At 39.8% G+C, this 12139-nt stretch overlaps 1 protein-coding gene across 1 annotated transcript in view; it reads left to right on the forward strand.

The window, feature by feature from the left end:
* The window catches only part of rps6kc1 (ribosomal protein S6 kinase polypeptide 1), an 81057-nt gene that overhangs the window by 63473 nt on the left and 5445 nt on the right, over positions 1-12139 (forward strand). Inside the window, exons 14-15 of the mRNA XM_062033815.1 lie at positions 7058-7140; positions 11825-11920. Of these exons, the coding sequence (XP_061889799.1) occupies positions 7058-7140; positions 11825-11920 (179 nt within the window). The remainder of the gene's footprint in view (positions 1-7057; positions 7141-11824; positions 11921-12139) is intronic.

Below are 12139 nucleotides of genomic sequence, written 5' to 3' on the forward strand. Positions count from 1 at the left end.
TGTACTCTCCCTGCAGCTTCTTAGACATTAATCCATTGTGATGACATCGACCTTGCTCTGAGACGTGTGTGTTTGTGTGTGTCCACAATCACCCCTCCAGCCAGCAGCTACGCAGGTATCACTAGTCCGTTCAATGACGATCTTCTCTCCTTGGCTGTCAAAATAGTAGTCCTGGGGAGCCCTGAAGACCGGTTGCTCAGTTAGCTTTAAGTGTGTGTTTGCGTGTGTGTGTGATGTGTGTGAAGAGCAGTATTATAGCCCTCTCTAACCTTGGCTGCAAGAGAGCCACACGAGCCCCCTCCGACTTCCCCCGGCAGCCTCCAGGAGACCAGGGGTCTTTGTCTCTCATGTTCCCCCAGCTGAGGAGCCTGATCTCTGGGCACACACCGGGTCACAGGCCCCCTGGGTGATCAGATCCTCCACCAGCCCTCCGGGGGAGCAAAGCAAAGTTGAGCGGCACGAGAAGCCATCTGGTGCGCATGCACGGGGACACACTTTTTGACTTTAGCAAAAGTGTGTGTGCGTGTGTGTTACTTAAAAACACACGCTGCAAAAAGTCAGTGTTCAAAAACAAGAAAAAATGAGGGGTGTTTTATTTGAACTAAGGAAAATTATCTGCCAATAGAACAAGAAAATGTGGCTTGTCAAGACTTTCCAAAACAAGTCAAATTAGCTCACCTCAATGAACCCAAAAATACCTTAAAATAAGTATATTCTCACTATTAAGTGCACTTTTCTTGGTAGAAAAAAAGACCTTTTTGCTCAATATGTTGAAAAATGTTCTTAAATGAAGTAAACGCTAGTGCCATTATCTTGACATAATGATATGCGCCCGGCATTACATTTCTTGAAACCAGCAAACTTATATTAAAAACTAGTTTATTGTTCTTAATGGAAAGGCAACAAGGCAAGCGCTTGTTACTCTCGGGGTCTCCTAGCCGCTCAGGCAAATCATATGGTCTAAAAATGCATTTTTCCATCGACAACATGACATCATCACGCCAAGTACGTGCTCTTTCAGTCAATTAGTGCGCGAGGAATATATATATATATATATATATATATATATATATATATATATATATATATATATATATATATATATATATATATATATATATATATATATATACACACACATCAGGGGTGTCCAAACTTTTTCCTCTGAGGGCCGCACACGGAAAAATTAAAGCATGTGGGGGCCATTTTGATATTTTTAATTTTCAAACCATAACAAAATATATGCATTTTTTATTTATTTTACCTTTAGGGGTCCCGGGGACCATAAAGGGTCTGAGTCATTAAAATGTTAAAAATAATTAAGATTATTATTTTTTTTAAATTATTTAACGCTTACAGTAAATCTCTATATCAACTTCATGTTGATATAAAGTCATACAAAAAACATGGAAATTGTAGCTGCCATTATGATGTGCAGTGATGTTTTCAAATGACCGTAAGGCTTGAATTATACAAAGTCTTTCAATTAGGGATGTCCGATAATATCGGACAAGTGAATGCAAAGCATACTTGGCCTGCCACAAGGCTCTAATATCGGCCCTCTTCTTTTCTCCATGTATATAAACGACCTGCCATCTGTATGTGAGGATGTAAATATCCAGATGTATGCAGATGACACGGTTATTTATACTTGGGGAAAGGACGCTGAAACGGTTGCCAGAAAACTTACAGCAGCCATGGAGAAGGTGGCAAGATGGCTACATGACTCTTGTCTTACAAACCCCGTTTCCATATGAGTTGGGAAATTGTGTTAGATGTAAATATAAACGGAATGCAATGATTTGCAAATCTTTTTAAACCCATATTCAGTTGAATGCACTACAAAGACAACATATTTGATGTTCAAACTCATAAACTTTTTTTTTTTTTGCAAATAATAATTAACTTAGAATTTCATGGCTGCAACACGTGCCAAAGTAGTTGGGAAAGGGCATGTTCACCACTGTGTTACATGGCCTTTCCTTTTAACAACACTCAGTAAAGGTTTGGGAACTGAGGAGACACATTTTTGAAGCTTCTCAGGTGGAATTCTTTCCCATTCTTGCTTGATGTACAGCTTAAGTTGTTCAACAGTCCGGGGGTCTCCCTTCTGCTATTTTAGGCTTCACACATTTTCAATGGGAGACAGGTCTGGACTACAGGCAGGCCAGTCTAGTACCCGCACTCTTTTACTATGAAACCACGTTGATGTAACACGTGGCTTGGCATTGTCTTGCTGAAATAAGCAGGGGCGTCCATGGTAACGTTGCTTGGATGGCAACATATGTTGCTCCAAAACCTGTATGTACCTTTCAGCATTAATGGCGCCTTCACAGATGTGTAAGTTACCCATGTCTTGGGCACTAATACACCCCCATACCATCACACATGCTGGCTTTTACACTTTGCGCCTAGAACAATCCGGATGGTTCTTTTCCTCTTTGGTCCGGAGGACACGACGTCCACAGTTTCCAAAAACAATTTGAAATGTGGACTCGGCAGACCACAGAGCACTTTTCCACTTTGTATCAGTCCATCTTAGATGAGCTCAGGCCCAGCGAAGCTGACGGCGTTTCTGGGTGTTGTTGATAAACGGTTTTCGCCTTGCATAGGAGAGTTTTAACTTGCACTTACAGATGTAGCGACCAACTGTAGTTACTGACAGTGGGTTTCTGAAGTGTTCCTGAGCCCATGTGGTGATATCCTTTACACACTGATGTCGCTTGTTGATGCAGTACAGCCTGAGGGATGGAAGGTCACGGGCTTAGCTGCTTACGTGCAGTGATTTCTCCAGATTCTCTGAACCCTTTGATGATATTACGGAGCGTAGATGGTGAAATCCCTAAATTCCTTGCAATAGCTGGTTGAGAAAGGTTTTTCTTAAACTGTTCAACAATTTGCTCACGCATTTGTTGACAAAGTGGTGACCCTCGCCCCATCCTTGTTTGTGAATGACTGAGCATTTCATGGAATCTACTTTTATACCCAATCATGGCACCCACCTGTTCCCAATTAACCTGTTCACCTGTGGGATGTTCCAAATAAGTGTTTGATGAGCATTCCTCAACTTTATCAGTATTTATTGCCACCTTTCCCAACTTCTTTGTCACGTGTTGCTGGCATCAAATTCTAAAGTTAATGATTATTTGCAAAAAAAAAAAAAGTTTATCAGTTTGAACATCAAATATGTTGTCTTTGTGGTGCATTCAACTGAATATGGGTTGAAAAGGATTTGCAAATCATTGTATTCCGTTTATATTTACATCTAACACAATTTCCCAACTCATATGGAAACGGGGTTTGTACATTAAACATCAAGAAAACAGCAACAATGTATTTTGTAAACTAATATGAAATGTCATCCTTTCCAAATATAACGGTTAATAAGGAAATAATACAAAATGCTAGTGAATATCGTTACCTGGGTGTCATTTTAGAGCCAACACTTGGCTTTAAAAAACATATCAAACAGATGTGCCAGAGTCTTAAATACAACATAAAAATGTTCAAATGTATCAGGAATTCATTAACACTGGAGGCAGCTCAAACTTATTTTAATGCAATGATTATGTCTCGTTTTTATGATTGTATAACATGTTGGTCGCAGGCAAGCAAAATGACACTGAGGCCATTGGAAACTTTGCACAAACAATCGCTCAAAATCCTTCACCGAAAACCACAACACCACCATCACCGTTTAGTTCTCCAAAAATATAGATTGTTAAATTTAGCTAACATTCAAAGATTAGCATCAATACGAATGGCCCGTCGAATCCTAAATAACACTGCACCAGCGCCACTTAAGCACTTTGTCCAGTTTACATCTGCTGTGACAACTAGAAACACACGAGCCTCCACCAGGGGGCAGTGTGTCGTACACAGATGTAAAACATCTTTAGCACAATCAACCTTTTCATATAAAGCCATAAAGGAATGGAACGACCTCACAACAAGCTTGAAAAGTCTAACAGATGACTCTTCATTCACAATTGAAGTTAAAAAGGGGCTTTGGAGCAATCAAAGCTGCTCACACGGTCACTAAGGTGGCCATTATGTTGGACACATCAACTTAATGTGTATTATATTTATCCATGAGAGCATTTTTGTTGTAAATTGTGAGGTGTGTCTGTTAAGATCATGGTTGTTTTTACAAATGATGACAGATGTGAACAAGAGCATGTGTGATGATGTAAATGAGGTGTGGTTGTATTGTATATTAAGTATGTGTCCATGAAATGGCATTTTATGACTTTTCTTAATTTGATTACATGCTATAGTACAGACCTGGGCAAATTAAGGCCCAGGGGCCACATGCGGCCCGTTAAGCTTTTCAATCTGGCCCGCCGGACATTCCCAATTAATTTTTTTAGATGTTTAAGATGGAAAGTGTAGCTGCCATTATGATGTGCAGTCATGTTTTGAAGTTACCAGAAGTCTTGAACTATACAAAGTATTTCAATGTTTGGAATCTGCACTTATGGATGATGTACTAGTTACTATGGTCATCTAATTAGTTACTATGGTAATGTAATTAGATACTATGGTAATCTACGTCACAGCAGCTCAGAAGAGGCACCAAGCAGTGTGGGTGGGAAGCGTTTCCACAGCTGCGGAAGGAGATTTTCACAACAAAGTTCTAAAGCTTAGTGATGCATCTGATTGTAGGTGGGTTTATTTTGTGCCCTTCGAGTTCATATTTTACTGTTTGTTGCATTTTTGTTGATTGTAAAATGTGTCGATCGAAAGGGGGTGTGACATTCATATTTTGTCAATATTCAGTGTTTTATCCTTCATAGAAAAATTTAAAATTCCATTACCTTTTTTCAAGGTGGTCTGTCATAACGTTTTTAGCATTCAATCAGACATTATTGTCAGGTTTTGTATTAGTGTTCTTAAAAATAGATATACCAGCCCCCAGACACATTTTTTTCTCTAAATGTGGCCCCCGAGTCAAAATAATTGCCCGGGCCTGCTATAGTATGATTTTGTTGTCATTTTATTGCATGATTTATCCCTTTAATTTAGGTAGCCAGGGACTGCAGATGGAAATGAGCTATTTAGCTACAATCTGGTACAGAACATATCTGTCTTTGAGCTTAAAGGCCTACTGAAATGACATTTTTTTTATTTAAACGGGGATAGCAGATCCATTTTATGTGTCATACTTGATCATTTCGCGATATTGCCATATTTTTGCTGAAAGGATTTAGTAGAGAACATTGACGATAAAGTTCGCAACTTTTGGTCGCTGATAAAAAAAGCCTTGCCTGTACCGGAAGTAGCGTGACGTCGCAGGTTGAAAGGCTCCTCACATTTCCCCATTGTTTACACCAGCAGCAAGAGCGATTCGGACCGAGAAAGCGACGATTACCCCATTAATTTGAGCGAGGATGAAAGATTTGTGGATGAGGAACGTGAGAGTGAAGGACTAGTGTGCAGTGCAGGACGTATCTTTTTTCGCTCTGACCGTAACTTAGGTACAAGGGTTCATTGGATTCCACACTTTCTCCTTTTTCTATTGTGGATCACGGATTTGTATTTTAAACCACCTCGGATACTATATCCTCTTGAAAATGAGAGTCGAGAACGCGGAATGGACATTCACTGTGACTTTTATCTCCACGACAATACATCGGCGAAACACTTTAGCTACGGAGCTAACGTGATAGCATCGGGCTCAAATGCAGATAGAAACAAAAGAAATAAACCCCTGACTGGAAGGATAGACAGAAAATCAACAATACTACCAAACCAGGGACATGTAACCACACGGTTAATGCTTTCTAGCCTGGCGAAGCTTAACAATGCTGTTGCTAACGACGCCATTGAAGCTAACTTAGCAATGGGACCTCACAGAGCTATGATAAAAACATTAGCGCTCCACCTACACCAGCCAGCCCTCATCTGCTCATCAACACCCGTGCTCACCTGCGTTCCAGCGATCGACGGCGCGACGAAGGACTTCACCCGATCATCGGTGCGGTCGGCGGCTAGCGTCGGCTAGCGCTTCTGCTATCCAAGTCAAAGTCCTCCTGGTTGTGTTGCTGCAGCCAGCCGCTAATACACCGATCCCACCTACAACTTTCTTCTTTGCAGTCTTCATTGTTCATTAAACAAATTGCAAAAGATTCACCAACACAGATGTCCAGAATACTGTGGAATTTTGCGATGAAAACAGAGCTTTTTGTATTGTGATACAATGGTGTCCGAATACTTCCGTTTCAACCATTGACGTCACGCGCATACGTCATCATACATAGACGTTTTCAACCGGAAGTTTCCCGGGAAATTTAAAATGTCACTTTATAAGTTAACCCGGCCGTATTGGCATGTGTTGCAATGTTAAGATTTCATTATTGATATATAAACTATCAGACTGCGTGGTCGCTAGTAGTGGCTTTCAGTAGGCCTTTAATGTTTCTCTGCATTGTCCCTTCATATAAAGACTAAACTAAACTAATAGGAACTTGAGGCTTGTGAAAACCAGGCGATTTTAGTCGTACTTCAACAAAGTCACATTGAATCCCATGTTTACGTATGCACAATTAAACCTATGGAATGGAGCAGAGTTGATTTAATTCTATTCTTTTTCTGTCTCTCAGAAATTAATGTTAGTTCACTTCCTGTGTTTTAAGCTCAAGAAAAAGACAGAAAAGCAAACAAGCATTCACCGCTTTATTTGTTCTCTTGTTAGGTTTCTTAACGCGCACGTTTTGTCTGAGCCTGTGTTTGCCTTCGAGGTCAGGTCATGCAGATGGTGTGAAGTTGCGGCACAGACGGTTTCCTCAATTTAACTGCTTTTTTATTATGCAAATCACCCTTTTATGAGACACACTTGTTTGTGTGTGTGCGTGGGTGTGTGTGCACGCTCATTATGTCACTGCGGTGAATTACTGAGTGATTCAAGATGTTGCTCTGTAACAGTGTGAAGGGTTTAAGACTGAAGTAGCCAAACTCTACGGAAGGAAGTGGAATGTCTTGTTTCGCAACAAGCACAAGTGTATCATTTTCCTCCATACGGCCGCTCTCGTCGCATAATCACGTGTCTTCTTTTCAGAGGTGGGAAGCATCAGTGAGGAGACGGACGCGTGCGATTGGTGGAGTTTGGGCGCCATCCTGTATGAGCTTCTGACAGGCACGGTGAGTCCAAAAAAAAAAGTGTTGCTTGCAGGTTGATTGGCAGCTCTCTCGCACTCTTTATGGTCTTGCCAGGTCGTGTGTGTTGTTGTTTTTGTGTGAAAGAGGTGCGTCTTGGCTGCCTTCTCCCGCTCTGGTTCTGCGGTAGCACCAGGGGTGTCTGTGCGACTTTCTCCCCCCCCAGCTTGAGCTCCATCTGCTGGGCCACAGGGTCAGCTCTCTGTGGGCCTCTTTCCTGGCTCCTGGAGCACCACTGGGCTCGGAGAACACCAGCATCAACCTTACGTCGGTGCTGAAAGCGAAGACCGGCGCACCTGTCAAAAGTGCGAGCTATTGTAGGTTCGAGGGCCCGTCTTGCAAGACCTGGAATTTGCGAGGGAGAATCTCAGAGTTGCGGCACATGCATATCATTTACACCCAGCAAATACAGTTTGAAGTCAAATCAACCATAAAAATATTTAACTGGCGGCTCGGGAGCCAAATCCGGCCTGGAAATGAAACCATACCAGCCCCCGAGTTCAGTTCAAAACCTGCACTGCAAAAAGTCAGTGTTCAAAAGCAAGAAAAAAATATACAAAAATTAGGGGTATTTTATTTGAACTAAGCAAAATTATCTGCCAATAGAACAAGAAAATTTGGCTTGTCAAGACTTTCCAAAACATGTAAAATTAGCTAACCTCAATGAACCCAAAAATACCTTAAAATAAGTATATTCTCACTAATAACAAGTGCACTTTTCTTAACAGAAATTTTTTAAAATCTTTTTTCTCAATATGTTGAAAAATATTCTTAAATGTTCCCCCGAAATGTGTTTGTCATTCTTGTTTGGTGTGGGTTCACAGTGTGGCGCATATTTGTAACAGTGTTAAAGTTGTTTATACGGCTACCCTCAGTGTGACCTGTATGGCTGTTGACCAAGTATGCCTTGCGTTCACTTGTGTGTGTGAAAAGCCGTAGATATTATGTGACTGGGCCAGCACGCAAAGGCAGTGCCTTTAAGGTTTATTGGCGCTCTGTACTTCTCCCTACATCCGTGTACACAGCGGCCTTTTAAAAAGTCACACATTTTACTTTTTGAAACCGATACTGATAATTTCCGATATTACATTTTAAAGCATTTATCGGCCGATAATATCGGCAGTCCAATATTATCGGACATCTCTAGTGTTTACCTATTTTTTTTTAACGCTGACAGTTGCTTAAAACATTCCTTGCACAGTCAATGATGGCTATAGTTTGACCCTGGAAAAGATTATTTTCTGTTTTTATTGCAAAGTTTTTCATGGGGAAATTACAAGTTCGAACAAACCAGAGGTTGAATAGTGCAGGAACGGATTGTGTTTGACATCGGAGGTTCCACTCTAACACACACACACACACACACACACACACACACACACACACACACACACACACACACACACACACACACACACACACACACACACACACACACACACACACTTAAACAGTGCATGTGCAAATCGGCCCCCTTCAATTTTTCATTGTCTATTAAATTTAAATCGAGTAACTGCTTGCCAGTGGGCATATTTTCTTATCAGCCATCATCCTTGCCCATCAGTGTCCCGAACATGAGTCAGGGGGTGTTAGGTGGGTGTTATCGTGTTGTTACAACACACACACACACACACACACACAAACACGTACACACTTACCTGGGGAAAAAAACAAAGTCAGTCACACAGATGTCTCCTTTGATGATTACGTCTGGGTACCGTCCTGGCAAGGATAAACACACACACACACACACACACACACACACACACACACACACACACACACACACACACACACACACACACACACACACACACACACACACACACACACACACACACACACACACACACGTACAGACAAAGCACAAATAGTGTCTCTTGATCCTTGCAGGATAAGATCTTGCCTGGAGCAGTCTTGACTGCAGCCAGGAACCCTGCCAGAACTCCTGCAGCACCTATCAGGAGAGAGGGAGCGAGGCAGCAAATCCAGCTGATGTGGGGGGAGGGGGAGGTGTATTGAGTGGGGGGAACACACATTGGGCCACCACACTGCAAAAAGTCAGTGTTCAAAAACAAGAAAAACAAAAACAAAAATGAGGGGTATTTCATTTGAACTAAGCAAAATTATCTGCCAATAGAACAAGAAAATTTGGCTTGTCCAGACTTTCCAAAACAAGTCAAATTAGCTAACCTCAATGAACCCAAAAATACCTTAAAATAAGTATATTCTCACTAATAACAAGTGCACTTTTCTTGTTAGAAAAAACAATATGAGACCTTTTTGCTCAATATGTTGAAAAATATTCTTAAATGAAGTAAATGCTAGTGCCATTATGTTGACATGATGATATGCACTCGGCATTACATTTACTTATACTAAAAACTAATTTATTGTTCTTAATGGAAAGGCAACGAGGCAAGCGCTTGTTACTCTCGGGGTCTACTAGCCGCTCAGGCAAATCATATTGTCTAAAAATGCATTTTTCCATGGATAACATGACATCATCACGCCAAGTGCGTGCTCTTTCCCCTGGCCAGAATTTTGCTAATTGTAATTTTGAAGAATTTATCTGAATGTGCATGAACTATCCAATCAAATCCACTTTATTTATATGGCACATTTAAACAACAAAAAATGTTTCCAAAGTGCCGCACAACAATATTAAAAACAATATTCAAATATTATCCTTAGCTCCACCAATGACTGAATAAAAACAAAAAAATAAATAAATATAAAAACAATATAAAAATGAATATGATTAAAAACTATTTTAAAGGGTAAAACCAATTAAAACAGTAAATACAAATAAAAATTATTTCAAACTATTTCTGTTCAAAATTGTTAGAAATGTCACATGTTAAATGTTGAAATATTAACTGTCAGTTTACTGTACTGTGCCAACTGTACTACTATATGAGTACGTGTTTTCTATTGTTTTATTGAAAATAAAACAGCAAAGTCCATTTGGCTGTCATCTGTTTTAATTATGAGACACAATTGTGTCAAAGTCATGATTTTTTATTTCATGCTTGAAATAAGAAATGATGACTTTAAAAAAGTAGTTTTATACTTGTGAGTGTTGATGACACAGCTTTGCAACAGTTGATATTCTAGTTTCAAGCATGTTTTACTCAATATAGGTCATCAAATCTCAGCAACAAGCTGTATTGATTGATTGATTGAGACTTTTATTAGTAGATTGCACAGTACAGTACATATTCCGTACAATTGACCACTAAATGGTAACACCCCAATACGTTTTTCAACTTGTTTAAGTCGGGGTCCACTTAAATTGATTCATGATACAGATATATACTATCATATATACTATCATCATAATACAGTCATCACACAAGATAATCACATTGAATTATTTACATTATTTACAATGGGGGGGTGGGGGGTGGGGGGGGGGGGGTAGGATATGGACAGAATATCTTACTGAGATCATTTAGGACCAAAACACTTAAAACAAGTAAAACACTCTAACATAAAATCTGCTTAGCGAGAAGAATGATCTTATCAGACTGAAAATAAGCAAATATCACCCTTATTTGAGATATTTCATCTTACTTAGATTGCAGTTTTTGCAGTGTACTTTATCCCTTTAACTTCACTGCAAAAAGTCAGTGTTCAAAAACAAGAAAAAACAATACAAATATGAGGGATATTTTATTTGAACTAAGCAAAATTATCTGCCAATAGAACAAGAAAATTTGGCTTGTCAAGACTTTCCAAAACAAGTCAAATTAGCTAACCTCAATGAACCCAAAAATACCTTAAAATAAGTATATTCTCACTAATAACAAGTGTACTACTATACTCTTATTTCATTGAAAATAAAACAGCAAAGTCAATTTGGCTGTCATCTCTTTTAATTATGAGACACAATTGTGACAAAGTCATGATTGTTTTTTTTTTTACATGCTTAAAGTAAGAAATGATGACTTTAAAAAAGCAGTTTTATACTTGTGAGTGTTGATGACACAGCTTTGCAACAGTTGATATTCTAGTTTCAAGCATGTTTTACTCAATATAGGTCATCAAATCTCAGCAACAAGCTGTAATATCTTACTGAGATCATTTAGGACCAAAACACTTAAAACAAGTAACATAAAATCTGCTTAGTGAGAAGAATGATCTTATCAGACAGAAAATAAGCGAATATCAGCCTTATTTGAGATATTTCATCTTACTTAGATTGCAGTTTTTGCAGTGCAATACACACGCACACACAACGCTCTGTAGTTTTGTTATTTTCTGGTTCTTTAGATGCGTCGACTGTGCAACATGGCCATTATTATTGTCAATTATTTGAACAGTAATGTGGTGTTGGAGAGCACTTTGAGGTCTTGTGCTCGCTTTCAGTCACTTAGAGATACCTTTTGGCTGTTTTTAGGTGAGCGCTTTGGAAATGGCTTCCTAGCATTCCCAGTTGACCTTTCCATGCTCGTGTTTTCCATACGCTTCCAAGAAAGAGCAACACGAGCAAAAAAAAAAAAAAAAAAAAAAAAGGCGTCCTTGTTTGCGGTTACTGTCATCATTGTTGTTTCAGGTGCTCGCGCCTCCTCCCGTGTGTGTGCTCCCACTCCGATGGTGTCCCCCCTCCTCCTGCCTGGTCGCTCATGTTTTCTGTGTTTGTGTTGATACTTATCTCTCCTCGCAGTCGCTGCTCCACTGCCATCCAGCAGGGATCGGACGCCACACGGCTCTCAGCATCCCTGAATCGGTGTCGGAGGAGGCCAGATCCTTACTGGAGCAGGTGACCCCCTCGCATTGCACTTTATGTCAAATAGTAACAAAAAACACAATTCTAGCACAATGTTACCTCATTATGACTACATCATTTCATTTATGTAGTAGACTTTTTTTGTAGGCATCTTTCAGGACACTCAAGTCCCCTGGCGCAGCAATAAAAGCGTCATGAAGGCATTCTGATAAATAATAAATTATCACACTGCAAAAAGTCAGTGTTCAAAAA

This window comes from Entelurus aequoreus, linkage group LG23, assembly GCF_033978785.1.
Source record: "Entelurus aequoreus isolate RoL-2023_Sb linkage group LG23, RoL_Eaeq_v1.1, whole genome shotgun sequence".
NCBI lineage: Eukaryota > Metazoa > Chordata > Actinopteri > Syngnathiformes > Syngnathidae > Entelurus > Entelurus aequoreus.